Genomic DNA, 25,089 nt, shown 5'->3' with positions numbered 1-25,089 from the left:
TCACAGTTTTCCACTTCACTTGTGCTACTGAAGTCTTGCATCTACTGACAACCAAAGACACTAGTACGGCTTCAGTGCTTTGTAATGCCACTATAGCTTCAGTACTTCGCAATACTACTACAGCTTCAGTACCTTGTAACTTCAAACATGTTTCGGTTCTAGCAAATCTCTGCTTCAGGTACTTCAACAGCTTCAAATAGGCAGGGCACTCTTCCTCTGAATATACCTTTTCAAAGGGGCAGATTCTTAACCTCTCGTCTTGTCTGCAACCTACAACAACCTATAATTACCTTCAGAACACACCTATTTCTTCCATTCACAGTCTTTGGCAATGTAGGTTGTATCAGCTTCAAAGAGTAGCAAGTTTCCCTTCCCAAACCTTGCCTTTATCCCTTTGTCAACTGTTAGCCGGGATAATTACCCAGAAGCTTTGTGGCCACTCTCTTGGCTTCAGGTAATGCTGCCACACATATATTGGGCAATGATTAAGTTCTATTAGGCTCACAATAGTGTTTAGACTGCTTTCTGTCTTTGGGAAAGGCTGCTTTCAGTCTCAATAGGGGAATACTCTTTGCTTGGGCAATGCTTGCTTTCGCCAACTTCAAATACAATGGTTTAAACACTTGATATTTATTAAGAAGCAATTGTAGTCTGCATGAATAATAATTCAAAGTTCACTCTTCCTTTGAGAAACTTAATTAGGCACACACAACCACTTCTTCATAGCTTTTACAAGGTTTAAAGGTTTAAAAATTGCTTTTCTGTAACATTTGCTCTTCACACGAGTGAAATAGAATTACTCGATCACACGCAAGGGTTACATTTCAAGTGTCCCACTGTTAATGAATGAACAACTTTGCCTTGTTTCTACTCTACTCTTACGTGAGTGCTTTTTAAGCTGGATGCAGTTGCCGGCAGCACTCGCGCAAGGAATCAGAACATCAGGTTTAACTCAACGGCTTCCCTTTTCCTTTCTCACCACTTCTGCGACTTCTGGCTTCACTTGGGACCCAACCCCTTCATTTTTTATTTATTTTTTTACATATTAGTTTAATACAAAAACATTTGCAAGGAATCCTCCGTAACAATCCTTCAATATTCCCAAATGTAACAGCCCCAAAATCCTCCAGTGTAGAGAATTAAAACATTCCCTTAAAAATGTAACTGCTGCGATCATCACAGCAGTCTTCTCGCTTCTCAGAAGCAAGGACCACCAGTCAGCTGCAGATAACAGCACATAGCCTTCCAGGAATCGTGAAAAATGTCTTGTCCTAATCAATGTAAGAGCTGTGCATCTTGTAAACAAGTGAGGAAGGTTTTCGACAGAACCTGTGCCCTTGCAGAATCTGCAACACATTGAAATGGAGCGCATCACAGCTCTTGATGACAAGACTTCCATTGTTTTAAGCAGGTTCAATCTGACACTCATAAATTGAGTCCTGTAGTCAGGGTCCGGAAATGTCCTTGGATACTCTGGTACATTGCCTCTACATCTTGTTTCTTTCGCAAGCTCATGGAAGAGTTTGTATTTATTTATTTCATCATTTGTTGTTATCCAATCTAAAGTCCATAACTACTTCTCGACTTTCGTCGGGTTACGACAAAGATCCTCCACTGAGGCGCCTAACTGTCCCAAGGTAGCTCTACAGTCAGCTCCCCAACTCACCAAAACACTCCCATCTTCTTTCAGCAGCTCTGCTCTTAAAATGGCCACGATTGAGGCCAAATTCAGGATTTTCCACTCAGCTGCCGCTTTCAATGAGCCTAAACCCAATTCACATCTAACTACCTGAATTGGGATTAATCTTTGTAGGCCCAGAACCAGTTTCCAGAAGAACCCAGTGTATTTAGGGAACCAGAGCAAAGTATCCGCTCCGTAAGTCATCACCAGGACCTCCTTTGCTTTGTACATCTCCAAAAGAGGTAACAGCAAGTACCGGCAGTACCTAAGTTTCACAATTAAGGCCTGGTTTGCTACAGCAATCGCTTTCCGCTTTAGGGAAATTCGAGTGTGCATTTCTACAACACTACTGGAGATGTAAACCCCCAAGTACTTAAAGGAGTCCACAATGTCGAACATCTCCTCAGCCCCCAGGGCCCATCTGAAGGGTTGTTTCCTCAAGGTCCTTCCCTTTTTTTATTGTTAAGATCTTCGTCTTCTCAATTTTAATTTGGAGATCCTTTCCCAATGTGCATTCGTTCAGGGTCTTTATTTGTCTTTGTAGTCCTATGGCTGTTTGATCTAGAAGAACTAGATCATCTGCGTACAGTAGACGAGACACCGTTACTCCAACCACTGAAGGCAGAAAGCATCCTTTTTTTTTCCATAATGCTGGCAGGGTCCGAAATGTATAGATTGAATAACGCTGGGGGCAGAAGGCACCCCCGTTTGACTCCTCTCCTGGTTGGAATTTCCTTACTTAGCCACCCATTAGCATTCAGACGCAATCTGATGTTAGTGTGGGAATGAAGGGACCTTAGCTGGGCCACAAGATCTTCTGGGCACACACAGTCAGCCATCTTATTCCACAGGCACTGCCTGTTTATGCTATGAAAGGCTTTTTTAAAGTCCACAAATGCTAAGTGGATTTTACCATTCACTTTGAGGGTTTTGTCCTCCAAGATCGATAGTAAAAAGATTGGGGCAGTAGTCCCCAGGAACCTGACAAAGCCACACTGAAAGACAGAATTTCGGCCTTCTCTATGTGACCACTCATTCAGTCCCTAAGAGTAAGGCTAAATATATTTCTCCTAGGACGTCTAAGAGGGCAATAGGCCGATAGCTATTGGGATCCCGTCTGTTACCACTGTTAAAAATCAGGATCACATTGGCTGATTTCCAAGAGCCAGGAATATTTTGTGCCACCAGCACGTTCTACAAAATCAATCCCAGCATTACGGCTCATTCATCCAGGTTTTCTTTCAGCATTACGTTTGAGAGACCGTCAGGGTAAGGCGCGCGAGGGATTAGTGCACCTAATCAGATTAGCCAGGTCTTCATGATCAAAAGCCAAACAGTAGGGACTATATGAAATCCGGTGGTCATTATCTCCTGGAAAAGGGGTGGCATACAGAGACCTAAAAAGGTTGGTCCAGAAAGTCACTGCCATCCCATTTACTTGAACAAGTTTAAAGTCCTGGTTCGGCCGATTTATAAACCCCCAGATTTCAGCTGTGGTTTTGTTGCTAATGGCTTTCATCATCCGCTCCGCACCTTGCTGGACGATGGTGCTTCTGTATCCACAGAGCCAGTTTCTATTGTTGTTTCAGATCTTTTTTACATCCATTACCCAGTGCCACGGGCTAGATCTCTTGGCCGTCCGGACAGCCCTTTTCATTTCTTGTTTTTTTTCAGCTACCAGCTGTTTATAAGCATACAAGCATGCAGATTTCCTCCAGAAGCTTGCTTATTTATGCTATTTGTGACCAGAAATTGGGCCAAATTTGTAACGTAGTTGACAACACTCAATGGTTTTAAGGTATTCATCTCCATGAGTTTTGCAGAGATGACGGCAACAGCTTCTCTCGACATTCTGAAGCGACATCCACTGTTTACGGTCTCCTGTTTAGAATTCACCAATCGTATATGCTTCACTGCCTAAGTAGACCACATCATTTTTAGTATGCTGTGGTCGGAGGAACTAGCAGGCAGTACTTCCAGGGTGTCCACAATGTCCATTAGATCCCTGGAGACAAAGATATAGTCGATGACTGATGTTTGCAGAGCCCGTTACCAAAGCCTGTTCCCAGGAGGGTTAACAACGCCCAGCTATTTCAAAGTGGCCATTCAAAATATAAAGGTCCCTACTCTCCATTAGGGCCAACCAGAGATTCCTCTCTGGATATGTGCATTAGGTGAATTCAACTCTCCCTGAATCACTTTCCCATTCCGATTGATCAATGGCAAGTTCAGGTCTCCACAGAGTATTGTTGAGGGATTATCCTGGCTACAGGCCTCATCAATTGCCAGGCCATATTAGTTGAGAATTTCTTTTGCACCAATTTGTAGCAGATTCCAATAAATGTTTATGATTATCAATGTTTTGGACGGCCCCTCCTTTAGATCCAAGAAGTCCCCCATTCAACAATGTAGTTTGCTGAATAAAAGGGCCTCTTCTGATGTGGGACCTCACTTCATATGACATAACACTCCCGATTAGGTCAGTGGACCTGCTTGAGAGCGGCCTGCCGCACCCATCATAGCTGGATTTGAGTGCATAGTAAAACCATTTAGAGCTGGGCATTCTCTTAGCCACGTTTCTTGCAGGTCATTGAACAAATGAAATTATCGCACTGCAGAGGAGATGCATGTGCATCTATGATCATAAAGACTTGTTCCTCCTCCATCATTGGAGCAGTCTTTGTTAATGCCTCATTATCAGAGGGTTTAGTACCTAATGAACTGAAACATACCATGGTTACCCCAATTATTAAGAAGCCAGGTCTGGCTAGGGACAATCCTTTGAATTTCCGACCCATCTCAAACACCCCCTTTCTCCTGAAAATATTGGATAGGGTAGCTTATCAACACATTTCGGAACACCTGAATCAGCATACCATCCTGCACTCTCACCAGTCGGCTTCAGAAAACTCTATGGTACTGAGACCTCGCTCCTAGAGTTTAAATGTAGGCTATTATCACAAATGGATAAAAGTAAGCTTTCTCTGATCATATCACTGGACCAACCCTCCCACAGTGCCTTTAAGTTAATGGACGACATCATTAATCCTCTCCCTAAAACCAAAATACTGGGCGTCACTTTCGATCAATCCCTTAACACAAAAGCATGTGTCTTCCGTCGTATCTTCAGCAGTATACTATGTAAAACTGTTGTCACACTTGAGGCCTCTTATTTCCCAAAAAAAGTGCGGAAACCATCACTAGGTCAATAATAGGGGCCGAGATGGACTATTGTTGCAGTCTTTTGCTGGGATCCAGTGAGGGGGTCATACAGAGACTACAGGTGGTCCAGAATTGGGCTCAGAGTGGTAGTTGGCCTCTCAAGGCGTGAGCACGTCACAGAGACCAGGCGAGGACTCCACTGGTTGCCCCTAGAATCCAGAATTTAATTTAGAACGTTGGTGATAACCTTTAAGTGCAGATTGTTGATGATGCCTCTGTATCTCCAATGTGACATCACCGACAAAGTATTTAGGAGAACCTTAAGGTCGGACTCTAAAAATCTCTTGGAGCAACCTAGAGCTAGGACATCTACGGCAGAAAATGGGGCCTTTGCATTTAAGGCGCCAAGTTTGTGGAATAATCTGCCAGATCATTTAGTTATTTCTATGTAGTTTCTTTCTCATTGGCCTTGGGCACTAATACCATTAGGCCTGTGTTGTCTACCCTCTAATTTTTGTTGTCTGCGCCTTCATCCATGTTGGTCTATAGTGTGCTATATAAATATCTTGCAATGTAAGACATGGAACGCCAAATCTCCCCACTTTAAGTCCCCTTTAGAGAAACGATGGGAAAAGCCCTGCGTGTTACATAAGGCCAGTGAAAATGTCTTCCCCCTGTTCGCTCGGGGGTACAGCTAATATAAATCCGTGTTTATTAGAGCCGCTATCAACCAAGCCCAGGATTCATCCTCAGACAGCTATGATGGTTTTTGGATTTTTTACGGCACAGAATCTGTACTCGTTTGTACCACCTTGATGTTTTATTGTTTGTGTCAGGTTTATCCTTAGGCGACTCTGGGCAGAACCCTCATTAACTGGGGAATCATAGGCAATTATAGAGTGAATCACCCCTTTTGGCCCTTGTGGCCTCCTTTCTAAGGGGGTATCCCTAATGGTACACATAACAGGGGTTCTCCTTGCGAGGGCTCTGTGACGATCGTCGAAGAGCATCTGTGAATCCTCGGTCACTCAAGTCTGTGAGGTTGAATCCCAAAAGCAAGAAGCTTGGGGCAACGGAGAGTATTAGGTTCTTTACCACATTGGAGCAATGGTGAAGATGCACTAAGCCCATACGCTCTTCCCATGTAAACTCCACAATGGCAATATCATCTGTGTTAATTTTGAGTGCAGGGATAGAGTGATATAGCCTCATTATGTTGAATCTGTTTAAAATAAGTTCCACCCCTTTATCCACAACCCTCTCTTATCTGAGGCATCTGAAATAGCCTCTATTTGCGCAGTTATTTTTCTTATTTTCAGGGGTGGCTGATTTATTCCGCCTTAGCCGAGATAGAGGATGGTTTTTCTTTCTAGGCACCCAGTGGATGGACAGGGTGTGAGAATGGAACTTATAATTTGAAGTAAGTGCAGGGACAGTTAATCTCTTAACAATGCAACATGGTTGCTCATTGCTGCAATGAGGTCTTCTTGCCATCGTCGAAGGTGGACATTTCAGATCCTGAAACGACGGGGTTACGTCCCTGATGCAAACGACCCTTGATGTCCCTCTTCTCACGCTCTAAGGATTTAGTCACAGCTATAGCCCTTTTTTCTGCCAGAGTTAGGAAGGGTTTATGCAGTCCCACAACACCGATATCCACTGTCCTTTGGCTGGCGTCCAGAGGCTCTGAGTAAATCGATATTTCATCTGAAACGCACCTCAGGGTATTCTCTTCCCCCTCCTCGAGTAAGTGGATAGATTTATAAGTGTGTTTAAAGTCTCAAGATCCAAATCGTCCTCTGCCTTTTGTGTGGCTATTTCAGCAGCCATCTTTGGCTCAGCTTTTCTCTGGGATTTTGTTTTTTTTTTATATTCTTGTACCGGTTTCCCCAGGTGCAGGAGAAAAACATTCTCAAAAAGCTTTAGGAACCTTTTGACTTGACCATTGGGATTTGACTTTGAGGATTATATAGGGTCAGCCTCAGATGGCTTCTCTTCCGTTTCCTGGCAAAAAGTGGAAAGGGTTTTATTGAAGTACCTTCTATGTTTGGGTTTAGAGGTAGCGCTTCTATAGTTGATAATACCACCCGTTCCCGCAATGACACCCCAGAGGTCTTAAGCTGGTGTCTGTTGGAGCTTCCCGCTATAGATGTAGCCTCAGCCACCACAATAGGACATTGCTCCACCGCCTTGGCCAAACCGTCTGCTGGTGATGTTCTAAATGGCTCCTTTTTATTTTGGTCGTCCCCCGAGTTTGCAAGATGGCAGTTTTGGGCCCGCTGTCATGATCTCTGCTTCCAAAAGATCAGGACTTGCCCGACTCCCTTGGAAGCAGACCCATAACCCCGGTTCCGAGTGCCAGCCAGTCCCAATTGGGACCTTTTGGACCCTGTCCTGGCGCCAGTGGCACCAGGCTCATAAAGATGCCCAGTCCCAGCGCTGGAAGCGCCGGGCTCATAATGCTTGGGTGGACTTACCTGCAGCAGACCATGCTGCTTACTTACCTGCCAGTTGAACCCCTGATCCTCTTCTGTTTGGGACTACTTTTCCTGTTGGGTGGGGCAGGAGCCACTCCCTAGGTTCAGAACACTGGAACTCTTCTGGAAAGCAGGAACTCTTTTCTTACCTAGGCGTGGCTGTGGAAGGAGACACCTAAGCACTACAGGAGGCTATTTAAACCACACCCGATGGATGAATCTTGCTTTGTGTTATTCTGCATTCTCTGCAGCAGAACGCTCATCGTGTCTTCTGCTTCTGATCCTGGGCCTAAGGGAACAAAGGCTTACCATCCTGGAATCCAGTCTTCAGCAGCACCTGTAAAGACAAAGAAAGAACAGGTTAGCACTATGGTCTTCAGTGGCAGCGCATCTCTTACCTGGTCCTTCGGCTGTCACCAACGCCTCGCGCTGCATTCCGGCATCTGAAAGACAAAGGCTTACCTACTCTTCGCATGCTCCGGAGGTCTTCGCACTGCATTCCGGCATCTGAAAGACAAAAGCTTACCAGCTCTTCGCACGCTCCGGAGGCCTTCGGCGCTGCATCCCGCATCTGAAAGACAAAAGAAGGTGCGTTTAAAGACATTGGGCAACTTTATTACTCACATGCCATTACTCCTTCCCACGCCGAATCCAGTGGGTATTCCAGCATCCTTCAGCTTCTCTAAAGCTCCGAACTTGTACCTGCAAGATAAAAGGGACAGTTAGTGCGCATCGTGAAGCAGGCTACAAGCGCTTTCTTACGTGCTTCCAGGCGCTTCTATTCCTCACGCGGGTTCGATCTTCAACTCTCATCAGCCTGCCATCCGCCATCGCCGGAACCCTGCAAAACAAGAGATATCATTACAAAAGACTTTTAAGACATTTGAAGTGCCCAGAACTTACCGTTCGTGCAGTTAACGACGGACAGCAGTCCTCTGAGGTCAAGAGGCCTGCACCCTTATCCAGTGAAGAAACTGGTTACGGCACCCTGCCCCGAGGCAGATGGAGAGCTCGGCGTTCACTTACCTAAGACATCTTACTCTTCGAGTCAGACATACAGTGCACAGAGGTCCAGCCCAAAGAGCCAACCGTGTGTTACACATCACCTTTGAAGATACGGCATTCACCCAGCCAGGACCGGCGCCTCTGCGGGAATCAGGTGAGCGTTACACCTTCAAATCTGTCTCCTTTGCACAAGTCGTCGTGACCACCCCCTTCACCCGTTTGCCTCTCCGCTGTGATATATCCTTTAATAAAAATCATCTTGGAGCATTGCCAGCAAGGTTTTTTGGTCTTTTAGTGGGTCATGTAGTGACTCAAATATCTTCATGAAGGGAGCCATTGCAATAGTCTCCACCGACATTTGGCTGAAGGGATTCTGGCCCGATTTTCTTGGATGGCCACTCTCTATCCTTCGGGCTGAAACCCCACAACCGATGTACCCTACAAGGTGTGGAAGAGATTAATGAATGCTTTTAAATTTATCCCCTGAAGAATGTTCGCCTGAACTGGGCAGTTAAGAACAGAAACATGTTGGGATGCTTGTTGTTTTAGTGACACATTGAGATTTTTTTGTGTGTTATGTGATATCTTTTGTGTCGTATAAATAAGTTATTTGATGTTTTACATTTGTTTTATATTTGTTTTTTAATGTTTAGTACACTGTGTTAGGTGAGGGTAGTGTTTTTTGTTTAAATTCAGTTTAAATTATTTGAATAATAAACTTGTTATACATTTGTGTAAATCAGTTATAGCAGACGGTCCATATTTTTAGGACTAGTGATGCTGGAAAACCTTATAGAGTTTTTGTGTGAGGGGGTTGGAGGCAAGTAAACAACACGTATCATCTTGCTCTTTATTGTATTACATATATCTATATCCCCGTTGGTGGAGTAGGATGTTTTCATGTTAATAGGGATTCTTTATACCTATTTAAACATATTAACCCTACAAGAGTTCACCATCGGTGCGTTCCACCTCCTTCATACTTGGGTGGCTTCGCCCACACAATGTGTTATTGAAGAGAGCCGGCCTTGAAGTAGATTTTTCCAAGACACACAAAGATGTAAATGACGGTGTAAAGAAGCAGCCACGTCGTCTTTGGAGCCTTTACCACCCTTCCATCTCCATTTCAACGGAGCACCTGCGACCCCGCTTGTTTCCCCAACTGTTTTTTCTGCGTGTTGTTACATCTATAAAGGAAACTATTTCCATCGGAGCACATGGGGTCGGGATATGGACCAATGCTGTAAATGGTGAAGATTTAGCATCATTTGCACTCTTATACATAGAGCCATCCTGGCCCTGATGCTGTTTTGCCACTGGGAATGCACTGGCCAACACATCAGCAAGAGCTGTCCGGTCTGTTGCCCCCAAAGTTGGAATTACGGCGGTGGAAGCCATGCCCTCTGTTGCCTAGATGCTGGATTTATCATGTTCATCAAGGAGGCCATTGTGAGACCCTGTCACAGAATGGAACTCACAGGGCTCATCTCTTTCTGCCATACGGCCGCCTTGATCAGTTCTCCGTGCAAGACTCAAAGTTATGTTACCGGCATAGATGCCACCGGCACACATCCCAACCGCCTTCATTTCTGATGCAATATCACCACAAACGCTACGATCCACACAAGCATCCATGGCTACCCCACTAAGCCGGCATTGACCATCCATTAGTTCGAGCCGGGCTGAGATCATCACACAAGGGGTCACAAAGAGTTCTGGGACTATTTCGGGTAGGGTAGCAACACTGCCTGATTCTCCTCCTCCAGTGTCTGTGAATCGAGAGGAGTTGATAGAGCGGGAGAGGAAGCGGAAATCGCAGAGTAAGACGGGGGTCCAACCAATGAGGGGTGGAAAGCAGAAGTCTTATCCATCAATTCTTCAGACTCCAAGGCTTCTTCATATTATATGGCGACGCCAGGAGTATGAAGAGAATGGGCACTCTGTAAATTGTGAGGTCGCTCTGTCGTGTCGTGTCTCGCAGGTCGCCCACATCTCACTTTGCTGGTTTCCGTGCCATTATACAATCCGTCTGTACCGGCCCGAGCCCAGGCACTCAGCTGCTGTCGACTAACTGGTGAGTGACTGGACTCGGCTTGGTACTCCGCGCCTTGCTGGGTGCAATATAGAAATCCTTAAAAGGTGCAGTAAAGTGCAGTCAGACATGCTGGCAAGTGAATAACAGTCTTTCCCCACAGCAAGAATTTAAATTTCACTCTGCGGCGTGTTTGTATGCATGAGCATGCTGGCGGCATCTGTTGAATGAGTAGGAATAGTAGCAACGATAATACTTCAAAAGGGAGGTTAAAGAGACACACACTTCACCGTAATTCCACTGTGATTGCTGTAGCAGAATTAATCAGAGCAGAAGCAATGGATGTTTTAGCTGGTTTTCCACATGCCTCTGACTCTTATGAGCCCTGCCGGGGAACTGCCTCTCAGACTACCGCTACGCTGACGCTCGGTTTTGGGAGACTTTTAAACCCAGCGTCAGCAGCAGACCTCCTTCCTTCCCGATTAGCCACGATTTTGCACAGATGCAGGTTGAAAGGGAACACTGTCTCACACTGCCGCTAGCGACCCACACCCTTCCTTCCTGAAGGTGTCTCCGGCCCTGCCACTTAATTAAGCAGCCCCTCTCGCTCTCAAGACCCACGGCTTCATGATGGTCTCCGACACGCTTCTCGCTGCGCAATCTCTGCAATTAGGCTCACGTGGGAAAAGGCAGCACACCCAAGTTTGGGGGAACAGAACCCTCATAGGATGGTTCTCCCAATGCTGCCTGGATTGCCAACACTGTCTTGTTCCTTCTGCCTTTGCTACTACTGCACACACTCCAGTCACAGTTCCAGCTCCTTCTAACTGCCTGCACCTAATGGGGCCTTTTCTGCCCCTCAGGTTCCTTCAGGTGTGGGCTATTAGGCTTAATTGCCTGACTACTACTACAGCCTGACTTTTCAGCCCTCTTCGTCGTCCCAGTACTTCTGAGATTATAGGACTTGTAGTCCCAAACAACAAATTCAGATGTTCTGACTTCTGCTGTTTGGCAAACAGCCTCTCATGTGATCCCATGCAGTACACCACCCCCAGGGTTGGGATTAGGAAGCGTCTGCCTTTCCCTGGCCACATGAGCAGGGTCTCAGGCCAGGTTTCTGTGAGGAATCATGACCGATTCATCACAGAAGGCAATTCCATACATGCGGGTATGGTGGTCAGCCTACGGAGTTCCCTGTGGGAACAGGAGTCCTTGTCCACCAAGGGGAGTCACTGCAAAGTGAGGTCTCATTTGCCCAGACCCCTAAGGAGGGTCTTGCAGAGACGTTTGACCTCCCTACCCTAAAAGTGGGTGGCTCCCCCAGGGGAGAAGGGACGAATACTCCAGATTCGTCAAAGTAGGTATATGCACATATTAGATTTTTCATAAGCAATTTCAAACTGAAAAAAATTCTATCTAATTTGACTCAAACGAGAGGTATGCAATTTAAACTAGTCTCAAAGAAGTTAATTATAACTACATACATTTTGTTTTAGTGTTCAAGAACTGGACGAAGTTTGCAACATATGAGGTAGACCCAAAGAAATAAGTTGGACAGCAGAATATTTCTTCGCCATTATGTACAGTCAATGCCTCGATAATTACTATCTGTAAAACATATAGAAACATTTCCACTTCTGGAAACCGAGTAGATGTGGCTGATTGTACATAGGATCTTTAGCATTTGGTCCTAACGAAATGTTACAGCAACGTCGATCCTGAATTACCAACTTAACGACGATAGTGAAGAAACTGTATTCCAACTTCATATAACTGTTCTTTAATGTTGACTTGTTAGTGTATACTATTAGATGCATTTCTTTGCTTTTCTTGCACTGTTATGAATTGCTCTCACTGGTTTTTCACTTAAGGGAAAACAAGGTGACAAATATTTTACTCATGTGGAGTGTTCACATGCATATTGGATCTACTGAAACTATACTTAATGTATGACACTTTAATATGCAAGATAAAGAAAATTCTTTAACAAAAATGTGATTTAAAAAGATTTTTGAATAGGAACAATTTGTGAATGATTGTCCTGGGTTCGTATTGTAGAGTTTGCATTACCTTACTACATATATTGATTAAAAACATGGCAATTAAACAGCATTGGCACATAGCTGATGTAATGCACCTCAGAAACAATTATTCGAACTCACTGTTACACGCCCCAGTCTCTCCTCTCTACAGAAAGATCTGAACATGTCCTCAACCATTTTATTTTAACATTTAGCAAGGTACATCTATCAGAAAAAAAGGGGACTTGTCTTTGGGGAAATCAGCAAAGAAAAGAATGGCACTCTCTGTGGCCCTCAACAAAGTATGTACTGTTCATAAATAATCATACCTTAAACTGTAAGATGTGCAAGCAATGCATGATCACATTCCATTGAAAATACAATTAGTACAGCACTTGTACGTGTAATCTAAGAACACAGTCAATAATTAGGGTTGCTAGCAACAGTACCTGTAAACATGGCCTTGAAGTAATCACTGGCTGATGCCATCATAGCTCTGTGAACAGGAAATACTTCTTCTCCATCTCCTGGTACGAGTGTCACATCACACAGCAGACCTTCTATTCGTAACTGGTCGAAGCCCTGCAACAAGTTATAACAGTAATAAGACATTTTGACATCATCAATAATTACTATACTCATTTATTTTTGTTTTATCTTGTTTTTAATTGCGTTTTGATTTACATGAAACCTTACACACAAAACTATTTTATAGACACAAAAGTAAAACAGAATCATCTATATAAATAACAGGATTAAGCGTCATGTCAACTCATACCCTTTACAGTTTCCAGTATGCCTGGAAGGAGAATTGAAGCAGAAAAAAAGAAAATCAATTTCATTCAAATAAAACATTCATGCATACTACACATAATTCCATTGTCTTTGCTTCCTACTACGTACACACAGGATCAATTTAATTCAGGAAGAGTACCAATGCAATCATTAGAGAAATGTTCTCACCCCACATCAGTCTCACCCATAACAATTCCTGGCCATGGACAGTTTTAAAACGTTCAAATTTTTTTGGGAAGGAGACTGCCCGAAATGTGCTTTTGGCAGGACACTATAGAATCCAGTGTCTTAGGGTCTCCATGGTTGACATAGACTTACAAAAGCGACCGTTTAAGCCTCCCCCTTCCAATACAGAAGTCGCTCAATGTTTAGTCCTTTTCCTTGGTGTGAATTTGGTTCAATCTGAAGCTCATGTAGATGTTTTTTGACTTTTTACAAGGAAAGCACTTCAGATTAGTAGATAATTGGACCCTCTTATGTGGAAACCTTGCATACTCCTGATGGAAGGAGTGCGCAGACATGACATTGAGTGTTGCCCCCAGTCTTCCCTGAAGAGTTTATTCTTAGTAGCAGCTGGGTTACCTCGGAGGAGTCAATTTTCTCCAACATGTCATGCGTGGTGTCAGTATACACAACAACCGATTGTACGTAGTGACTCATTAAGTAGAGTTGGTCTAGACGTTGTATCAATCGTCTCTACTTCCTCATGTACCATCTTCCTCAAACATGGTGCTGTATCAGTCCTCACATTGAGGGATGTGGTCTAACACTGTAGTCATTCCCTTGCCATGTGAGCAGGTTTCATTCTTTAGGTGACTAGCTAAATACAGAGTTCTATGCAGGTCGGGTCCCTCAGTGACACAGCATGTGCGTGTGTAAGGGGACTTGCGAGTATATTTGCTGCTAGATGGGTTGGTTGTCTTCCTTCCTTATTTTATTGGCGGAACCCTGGGGGAGGAGGGGGTCGTCTATCTGGGTGAGGTCTATCTTTCTCTGGTACTCTATACGAGTGCGAAAGGCTCTTTGTCGTTTGAATGGCTAAACATGATTTTCGTGTTTAGGGAGCAGATTTTTGACAAGCGCCCTGCATACTAACTGTCTAGGGACAGACTTTGCGCACTGATCTATTTTAATATATTTTTATAGTGTTTACTTTTTACTTTCGTTTTCAGTCCCGGTGTTTCCAGATTCATTGCCCAACTCTGGTTTCTTGCGATTATTCTTCATTTGGACTACTTCCCGTGGTATTCGGAAGAGGCTTACTTACTTTATCTTACAGCACAAATTTTGAGTGGGCTTATTTTTTTTTAAATTCTGACTGGCAAGTATGTTCTGTTTTTTCTCGTATTTAGTGGGTTACAGGTTGGGAGCTGTGCACCCAACTTGGTTACATAAAGCATTTGGATGCTACTTATGAACTGTGTGCCCAAATTGATCACCTTTGTGCTACATGTGGACGTGTCTGGAGTGTTTAACCACTAGCTGCAGCCCTTTGTTTGGCTCTGGTAAGTTTTAGACAACACAGGTCTCGTTATAGGCGACTTCTGGGATATCTATCTATCTATCTATATATATATATTACACATATAGGATACATTATTCACCGTAATCATATTTCTGATGGTTGTATCTGCTTTGATCACATGCTATTCTTAGATCATATGCTATGCATAGGCCGACGTCTAGTAGAAGCTGCGGAGTATTACAGTTTTTTTCGAAACTCCAAAAGGTACGTCAACAGGGTGTGCCAGTAATACTATCCCTAGTGTGACGTCCACTGTACCCATGGTCAATATATTTTATTTTTCTTCTACTTCTCTGGGTGTAGTTTTTCTACTTCTCTGGGTGTAGTTTTTCGACAATGGTGGAGGGGATCTCTCTTTTCTATTGCATCTGGCGTGTCAACATTTTCAATAAGAACTTAAACAAATCTTTCTTTCTGTTTACTTGGTGATGGTATTCTCTACAGGTGTCAGAATCTGCTATGTCATTTTTCTGTAGGTCCTCTAGAGTGATGTATTTGTTTTTTTTTATTCTTTTGTTTCACAGGGCCTTTCTCGGTCCTGGCGAAGGTGCTGAATAATCTATATCACCAAAATGTTAGGGATATGCCCCCTCTATGTTGTATTGCCACTAATACAATTATGTGACGAGAGGCAGGTTAGCCCTGCAGTTTATAACACTCCATATGTTTATGTTGTCTAGGGGCATGCCATTATACGTAGAGCCGTAGTATTAAACGATTTGAGTTGTTTACTTGAGTGGTTCATAGGTTACAGATATCTAATTTTGGGTATCTGGTGCTTTGATTATCTATGCTTCTGTCTCTATTTTTGTGGGTTTTGCTTTAATAGTTTTTTGCAATTTTTGTGAAATGTATATATGCTGTTTTCAAGCAATCATTAAATAATGTCTTTCGTGATGCAATGAATAATGTTTAAATACCTAACTACATGTTGCATATTTTTTACATATTGGTTTCTGTATCAATTTGTGTGTTTGGTTCTTGTATATGTAATAATTATTCATTTTTTATTACAGCAGATATGGCACTCGTGTTAGGGGTGAGACTAAGGCCAAAAAAAGTAAAAATCATTAGAATAAGCTGCCAAAAATTCCTGATGGGAACATCTGTCTGTTCTTATGCTTGCGTTTACTCCAGTTCCCATTGGAGATGGAGAAAGCCCTTGAGTGTATAAATCCTAAACAGGAAAACAATCACAGATGAAAAGGCTTTGTGTCCCTTAATGTTGTGATCGTTCAGTTGCTGGCATGTCACTTCCTATTCAAATTGTCAAGAGTCCATGGTGATCATCAGAAGTGACTCCTGGTCTGAAAATGTGAGGTGCACAATAGAAGCCCGACGCCCCCCACCACTAGATGAACAGCTTTATATCTTGAGGGATGGGTATTCTAGCTGCCTGTTCAAGGGCTGCCAGATTCCAATGAGCAGAGCGGTGCAGTTGTACACATCTCATTTTGCACCGCACACAGGGCACTGGTAAAACACAAAGCCATGAATCCCAGGAAGTATTAACATATCTGGCTGTGGCAAAAGAACAGGAAAGAAAGTGACAGACAGCTACTGGTCCCGAATAATCTCCAGCACATGAATATTGATCTCCCCAAGAATTCTACAGGTATTGGGACTAATCAAGGGAGATCTTCATCACTCCCCTAGGAACTACCACCCCCCTTTGGGACTAGTCAGGTGGGCCCACTACGCTTAACACCCCTTGGGTAAGCAGGATTGCTCAGAAGGTGACTCAGCCATGTAGGATAGTGACCCCAACAGGGGTATAAGTCACTATCCCCCATGCCCAAGCACTAAAACCTTCGTAGGGTATGAAGGGGTTTGATATTGTGATGAACATGCACACCCTTTACTAATGGCTGATTCTGACTCTAGGTATGCCCAATCTCCTGTGAAGAAGAAGAAGAGACTAGTGAACCAGCCCACTGAGGAGCATCTCTGGTACATCAAATAACACAGGAGGCTGATCAGGCCCCCCAGAGTTCAACTACACCAAAGACAGCAAAGGAGGTGTGGCCAGAGACAGTGAGAGAGAATGCCAGTGTCGGCAGGCAGTGCACACCATGAGGGTGCAGCGAGGCGCAGTTAAGGGCTGGGCGGAGCAGCCTCAGAAACTGCGAGAAAAAGGGAGAAGTCCCACGGAAGACCAACGTGGTGCCCAGCTAAAAAGTGGCATAAGCAAGTGCACAGCATGAGAAGAGTCAACCAGACTCAATGCCCGTCCCAAGGAGCACCGCTCGAGGCAGTCAGGTAGATGGTGACTCAAATGGAGAGGGAGGCGGGTGAAAGAGAGAAAGGAGAAGCATACCCTAGAGCATGGGAGTGAGAAGGGAAAGAGCCCTGGAGTACACAGACTGGGAAAGCCCCAGACTGGGGAGAGCATTGGAACACCTCAGAGTGAGGAGTGAGATGAGCCCCCGAGAGGAGAAAGACTTAGACCGCCCCAGGATGTAGAGTTTAAAGGAGTAGAACCCCAGAATGTTGTAAGGAACTTATGGTGGCATCAGTAAAGACAGACTCAAGCAGTGCTCCAGGTGAGATTTTGAGGTGGCAGTATTGATTTAAAGAGAAAAAATTACTTTTCTCGTTTGCAAAACGGTAAAATCTATGCGATATCCAGGCGACGTGTGCAAAAACTGTATTGAAATCATTACCATGCGGCAGCTTTCTGCATTGGGACAGAATACACCCTTCATTATTTCTCGAAGGTCTGGCTATTTGATCTCTCCTGTACATATATAAATGTTGAAAACACAAAAACCTAGCCAATTTTACAGTAAAGCAAACATGAATTGTATTGTGTGTTTTGAGGTTCGATAGCAGAATTGTCTTTTGATGTTTAATGAAAGTCCTCATTTCCTGGAGCTATTAATACCCAATGGTATGCCAATGTTATGATACAACAGTGCAGAGAGGCACAAGGACTCCAAGCTAAATTCTATACCTAATCTCATGGTCAAATGGTAATTTATATAGCGCATTTGGCAAGGTGCTGTACATAGAATGTATTTATAACAATTTTCACCAAACCGAAGTTGGCACTCCTTTATCGACCTCGAAGGGATGAAAGGCTGAATTGGTAATGCCAGGATTCAAACCTGCAACCTACAGATCACACAGATCTCAGCAACGCGCACTCAACTGGCTGAGCTATCTTATTGGCTGACATTCTTCAGAGGTCGGTAAACGGAGTATCGACTGAGGTATAATAATCACAGTGCCTAAATGTTGGACGAATCATGTATGAAGCGCTACATACAGTGTTATACCTATCTAGATTATCACACGGACAGGTTTTGCTGAGTTTCTATTTCAATTACAAATGTAACTCATTGGTTTGTTTTTGAACAGCGCTTGCACTACCTGTAGAGTCAGGTTTTTGATGTTTTAATTGTAGCCTTGAAGACTATAACACTCACCCTTGAGCAAAGACTCTGCTGCCACTGACCATTTAGAGTAATGTACCCTATTGACTGCAAGGTTGAATGGATGTAAACTAGACCGTGCGTACTCGTTTACACACTGTTTTTATAATTAGAGTGTAAATAAGTGTAAAAATAATCTGCCTCCGCATGATTATGCACGGAGCACAGGAACGCTGGAAAATACAATTGTGCAATACTGGTTTGCTTTCACTGGAAAAAAAGCCATAATTTGTTAAAAAAAGATTAATTATCAATTGCAATGTATTTTTGATACGGTGAATAACATTAGTATATGCGCTCTACCCACTTTTTTCAGTTAGTAATGTTTTATTTAATTTCGGACTGATCCATGCTAACTGGAGGTCAGTGGCTGCATGGCTACGCAGAGACCGACATCCACCTATCAGTCTGTTAGGTAAAGTACAGGAATTGGTTTCCTATGTAGGCCTGTGCGCATTCATATATACATTATACATAAAATCCAAATTTGGAATAATTATCAAGTGCACACTTTTTAGTGAGTACGAAATAGCTGGTTTTAATTCAATTGTTAGAGTTTCTTCACATAAAGAAAAATCTTTTCCAAAATAAGTTCTTTATCGAACTTGTGCCAACATTTCTCCGCTAGGAGGGAGGTGAATGTGTTTCGCCCTTTCTTGGGCTTTGTCAAGGCACTAGTACATTGTTTGGCAGTTAACGTGCGATTAATATCGACATTTTTATTGTTTATACAGTACAGAAAAGGTTTCTTCCATTAACAATCCTTAAACAATGTTCTTGGTTCTTCAACACATTTCTGTGGGTTCAGGTGAGGTTTTCCGCTGTCCTGGGGTCATGTTATAATTAAAGATACTGCAGCGTTGTGCAGTCCATCTTCTGGGTTGTGCCGCTCTTGGTTATGCGTCCTGACTTTTGATTGATTATATCATTCCCTTTTGGGTCCTGTCCTTAACCCTGATGCTTGGAGCCACCGCCGTCTTCATCTCATGCCTGGTTCGACTCAATCAAAAGTCAGGACGCATAACCAAGAGTGGCACAACCCAGAAGAAGGGCTGCACAAGACTTTCGACTGTACAGAAGATTTTACAAGACCCCATGTATGACCACTTTGACCCCTCTTCTCGCCTTTCCCAAGGCCTTCTGGTTTTGGTAATTTCAATAATTGGGTAATCGTCCAGAGTTTCCCGAGTGAGCACCCACATGGTGCCGGGCTCCTCTGTTCCCCTTTCTCATCAATTGTGCTTTATGCTTTCAAAGTTCAATTAGCCGTTTGCTACTTTTCATTCAACATAGCTGGTTTCTTATTGACTCTCCACTAGACTCACCGGCTGTGATGAACTGCTTGGCTTTCATTATCCTCAGAGTAGGTACCACGGAGACGAGCACCTCTCCCCGACTTGGTTATCAGCAGAGGAAGGTCTTGTGTACTGTACATATCTGCTGCAACACACGCTGGCTTTTCTTTGCGGTCTTACGCTTCCTTCTACGGAGGTCTCATGGGCCTTGGTCGGAAAGGGCAAGGTCGCTACTCTCCTTGTTACCCTCTCAGTATGTATGCGCTGTATTTCTCTTCCTCGAACTGCTGTGCTGAGTTAGTTCCCTGGACGTGCGGTCTGCCTTGCACATCTTGTGCTCCACCTTGTATCCCTGCGGGGAAGGGAAAGGGCCGTCAGGTGTGTGTGGTTCTGGTCAATTGCCTGACCCTACTTTTGTGACATGTCAGGTAAATTGCTCTAGTGTTAGTCCGTCGTCCTTCGTAATGTCAAAGGGTTTGCGTCGGAAAATGGGGGAGGAGGGTAAAGTGCTTGTGTATCCTACGTGGTAGGTTGGGGAAAAGTTGTCGGAAGAAGGGGGGATACCGCGTCTCACCCGTCTGTGTCCAACTTCCACTCCCCTCGGATACCCCATCCAGGTGAGCCTCCCTCACTGGTCCACCCCCAGGAACTGGATCCAATAGCGATGGGCGTGTCCTGGCCACCTGGAGGACAGACCTCCGGGGATTGGTCAGGGAGACACCTTCTGATTTCTCACAGTGTGTAGACTGAGAAAACCCCAGAGTGGGGAGTAGAGAGTGAGAGAAACCCAGAGTGGGGGTGGATGAAAGACTAAGAATCCTAGAGGGGGACGAGAGGACAGAGACTTGTACTAAGACCCTTGGTTAACCTGTCAGCACATTAGGAACTGTCTTGTTTTAACTGTAGGCAAAGGCCATTACTGAAAGGCCAGGGTTGGGGTTAAAAACCAGCAGTTATGCCTTCCTGTGAATAGTTACACAAAAAGTGTTCCTTTGTTTGGTTTGTTGTTTTTTGGAAGATAGGGAAAGTGGTTTGGTTAGAAAAGATTTCAGACAGAGGATTTTGTATTAGTTTTAGAAATCCTCATAAGCACCCCTTTTGACTTCCTTTTGTTATAGAAAAGGGCTTGCGCTTGTAGATTTAAAAAATATTATTTGAAGTGACAAAAACAAAACCCTCAAATCAATGTCTGGTTGTTTTAGTCCTAACATCACATTAGCCAATAAAGATTAGGCTCTGGGCCAGGCCCCGCTTATACTTACTGTGGCTTAGTCAATGCCCTCTGCAAAACAATTCTCAGAGGGGTTATAGTACTGGTGCAGCCTCTTGTGAGCTGGGGGCTTTGATGGCATCATGAAGCAAGACACAGACAACAGATTCAAAGTTGAAATAGAACACTTATTAACGTAAATGTAAGAATGGTGTAATGCCTAACTTGCTAAGGTGAGATTTCCCTACCTAAAGAAACTAAGGACAGTCCAAGTCAATTGTTTCAACTTAAAGGTCTGTGTCCAAAACCTATACTTGCCCTCACAACTAAAGCTAAGCAAAGTGTAGAGATGTCAGCAACAAAAAAAGTAGTGTTCCAAATAAAGTTCTGAGCTTCTTCCAGCTCTTGGCTTACTTTCCAGCTCCCCTTCCCCCAGTTCAAAGCAATTCCAAAAAGCCTTGGGGTTCCCTTCCCCAAGGCAACAACAAAGTACACAAGGTCTTCCCCAAGATATCAGCTTGTCCAGCTTGCCAATTCACACTCCGTTCCAATCTCTTAATACTCAATACCAGTTCCAGGTCGACTTTACTTTACACAGACTGCCATCTTCAGCATTCCCTTCAGCAATCTATTTCATAAGTGAAGATTTGTTTTCTATATTTTTCCTTGACTTTTTCAGACAGAGTATCCTCAGTCTATGCTCAGTTGTCGGATCACACGGTCGTCACACAACGATAACCCTAGGCTTTCTTGCCTACAGAGGTTTCTCTGTCACTGCCCCTGTGCTCTGGTTCACATTCACTTTGGTTTCCAATTGCCAGCCTCTTGGCTTTGCCCCAATGTGTTTTTATCCTTGCCAGTCCCTTGGCTTTGCCACAGTGTGTACTTCCACACAATTCACTCGGTGGTGCTCACTCTCTTTCACCACCTTACTTTCACAATCTTCAGGAATGTTCATTACTTACTTTTCACTTTATTCAGTACATTCTCTGCTTTGTCTTGCAGTGTTCATTACGTGTTTCACACATGCTTGCATTCCATTTGTAGGTTCATCTAAACTTTCTTTAGTTCTGTATTCAATAATGCTTGATTCACCTTCTTTCACTTCTAGTTCAACTTGCTCCTATTGTTCAATAAAACCCCTCACTTAGGATTCACTTTCAATTGCACATATATTTCCGTTCATCCGACAGTAACACTTACCCTGCAGTAGCCCCAGGAGGGCCCAAGTACAAGTGTTCCCTTCACTCACCGGTCATTGGCGGCTCCTCCGCGCATCTTCTCTTTGTTCTCGGCTCTGCCCACACTTCTCTGTAGCTTTGCGAGCAGTGCTTGCTTTTCGGAAATAACGCTGTGGTTTGCCTCTAGCTCCACTCGTCACTTGTGGGCGCTACCGGTGATCTGCAGCACTGGAGACACTTCTGTGCTCCACAGCTCTGGCTGTGGTCACCCGACCAGGGATGCTCTGGCAGCTTTGACCTTCTCACGGCCCACTCAGCCCCTAGCATCGCAGTCTCTCCTTGACAACTGCTGGTGTCCTGGCCTCCAGGCAGGACCCTCGCCTGCAGCCTCCTTCTTAGCAGGACGTCTCTCCTCTCAGGCCTGTAACTCCCAGCCCGGCTTCTCTACAGCTGGTCTCCCATTCCTTGCTGGTGGCTCCAACTTTTATGCACATGTGACCGGTTAACAGGTTGCAGGTGCAAGCCCTCCCAGTCCAATTACTTATGTTGCTGGGACATGCCTGACCCTTTCAATAGTTTCCAGGCCTCTTCCTCATCTCAATACCAGAGTGGTGTAACTGAGGGGAAAGGACTGTCAACAACCTATGAAGATAGGGGGAGAGTAGGGTTTGCTATCACAATGGAAAGAGGGATACCATGCCTCGGCTAAAGACATCCTCTCCCCACTCCCCAAGGAACCTCCACCCAGGTGATCCTCACTCACATCTCCACCCCCAGGTTCAGGATCCAAAAGCGATGGCCTTTCCTTGGCCACTGAGCAGAGGCTCAAATGGGAGTAGGTGTGAAGATGCCTTCAGGCTTTTCACAGGTCTCATACAAAGGTGATTAAAGGCTGCACTGAGTTCATCTAGTTGAAAACACACCGCAATGAACTAAGGCCAAAAGGTAGGACCCTGGAACTGGCGGCCAGATACGGATAAATATTATTCAGTCCCATTACACATCCTTTCTCATGGAAGTAGAGCTGAACAGATTTGCAATGTGATCATCTCGAACTTATCTTGTGGAAATACAAGGATATTCGAGAGGTCCAGGACAGTGTTTAGGCAAGTGGATCCTTTTTAAACACTTTGTGTAATCTTGAAAAGGAACCCTGTGAATTCTTTCGGTTAGAGGGACTCTCTTTGGCTCTGAAACCAGCTATTTAAAACTTTGGTCTGTAATACAGCATGCATGTCTGAAACAGTGATGGACAGGAATAATGGGTAGTAGAAACCTCTTTTCCATTTATTTATCTATTTATTTATAGAGTGTACTAAGCCCTTGGGCATCAAGGCGCTATTATCTGGTAAACCATCCAAAACAGAAATCATGGTTTGCGGCAACTCCGATCTTCTACCGCACCCACTACCCTGGCCACCCGCCATGGGAAACTCACCGACACCCTCCAACACAGTGAAAAATCTTGGATGCACCCTTGACTCCGACCTAACACTCTCGCGCCAAGTCAACAATGTCTCAAAGCCCTGCCACTTCCACCTCAAAAACCTTAGGCGCATCTTTCCATATCTCATTTCCCAACAGAGTTTCCGCGGTCCAATCAATCGTCATATCAAGACTGGACTACGGAAACTCCCTATACCTCGGAATTCATGCCTACCAACTGAATAAACTCCAAAGAGCACAAAACGCGGCGGCCAAAGTGCTACTCGCGCTCGGTCCAAGAGACCACGTATCCCCAGCCCTCAAGACACTGCACTGGCTTCCAGTAGCCCGTAGGGTGGCCTTCAAAACCTTATGCCTCACCCATCGAGCACTACATAAAACTGGACCACAATATCTTCAAGAAAAGTTAATACCTTATCACCCCACTCGCACCCTTAGATCAAGCTCAGCCGGCCTCCTAGTAATTCCCAAGACAAACTCAGTCAGTTTAGGTGGAGCATCATTCTCAGCCCTGGCCCCAACCCTATGGAACTCGCTCCCTTCCCACATCCGCCAAACTGAGGACTTAAAGGCATTCCGCAAACTACTAAAAACCTGGCTCTTTCCCTAAAACCAACCGGTTCCAAACCAGCAACATCAATCATCACAATAACACCGACCCAGCAAACCACAACATAAATAAATAAATAAATAAAGTACAGCTAAACTAACCAGAATGTAACCTGCAATGACAAACAGAACTAAAACGAGTAATGTAGATCTAAAACAGTGAAGTGGATAATAGGAATAAATCACTGGGAATGTAGAAAGTGCAGAGAGCGGATGAACGTGGAGACCGGACGAGCGTGGAGAGCAGAAGAGTGTGGAGGGCGTGATTGGACGAGTGGGGAGTACGAATGAGTGTGATGAGTACGAATGAGTGTGATGAGTACGAATGAGTATGATGAGTACGGATGAGTGTGGAGGATGAATGCTGTTGGCGGATGAGTGTGGAGGGCAGTTGAGTGTGGAGGGCAGTTGAGTGTGGAGGGCAGTTGAGTGTGGAGGGCAGTTGAGTGTGGAGGGCAGTTGAGTGTGGAGGGCAGTTGAGTGTGGAGGGCAGTTGAGTGTGGAGGGCAGTTGAGTGTGGAGGGCAGTTGAGTGTGGAGGGCAGTTGAGTGTGGAGGGCAGTTGAGTGTGGAGGGCAGTTGAGTGTGGAGGGCAGTTGAGTGTGGAGGGCAGTTGAGTGTGGAGGGCAGTTGAGTGTGGAGGGCAGTTGAGTGTGGAGGGCAGTTGAGTGTGGAGGGCAGTTGAGTGTGGAGGGCAGTTGAGTGTGGAGGGCAGTTGAGTGTGGAGGGCAGTTGAGTGTGGAGGGCAGTTGAGTGTGGAGGGCAGTTGAGTGTGGAGGGCAGTTGAGTGTGTAGGTCGGTTGAGTGTAATGAGCGGACGAATATGAAGAGCAAATGAATGTGGAAGATGGATGAATGTGGAGAGCTCATGAGTGTACAGAGCGGTTGAGTGTAGAGAGCGGAGGAGCGTGGAGAGCGGATGAGTGGATGAGCGTGGAGAGCGGATGAGCGTGGAGAGCGGATGAGCGTGGAGAGCGGATGAGCGTGGAGAGCGGATGAGCGTGGAGAGCGGTTGACTGTGGAGAGCGGATGAGTGTGGAGGACGTGAGCGGATGTGTGGGGAGAGCGAATGAGTAAGGATGAGTGTGGATAAGTATAGATGAGTGTGGATGAGTGTTGGAAAATGAATGCTATTGGCGGATGAGTGTGGAGAGCGGATGAATATGAAGAGCAAACGAATGTGGAGGACGGAAGAGTGTGGAGAGCAGTCGAGTGTA

At 44.7% G+C, this 25,089-nt stretch overlaps 1 protein-coding gene across 4 annotated transcripts in view; it reads right to left on the bottom strand.

Moving 5' to 3' along the window:
- The window catches only part of KLHL13 (kelch like family member 13), a 553,397-nt gene that overhangs the window by 255,217 nt on the left and 273,091 nt on the right, over positions 1-25,089 (bottom strand). For all 4 annotated transcript variants that reach the window (XM_069612858.1, XM_069612857.1, XM_069612859.1 and 1 more), the window contains exon 3: positions 12,828-12,960. In XM_069612858.1, coding sequence (XP_069468959.1) covers positions 12,828-12,960 — 133 coding nt within the window. The remainder of the gene's footprint in view (positions 1-12,827; positions 12,961-25,089) is intronic.

The sequence above is a fragment of the Ambystoma mexicanum genome, chromosome 5p, assembly GCF_040938575.1.
Source record: "Ambystoma mexicanum isolate Mex_15411 chromosome 5p, UKY_AmexF1_1, whole genome shotgun sequence".
NCBI lineage: Eukaryota > Metazoa > Chordata > Amphibia > Caudata > Ambystomatidae > Ambystoma > Ambystoma mexicanum.
Note: the sequence above shows the minus strand (reverse complement) of the source record. Positions and strands in the feature narration are given on the sequence as shown.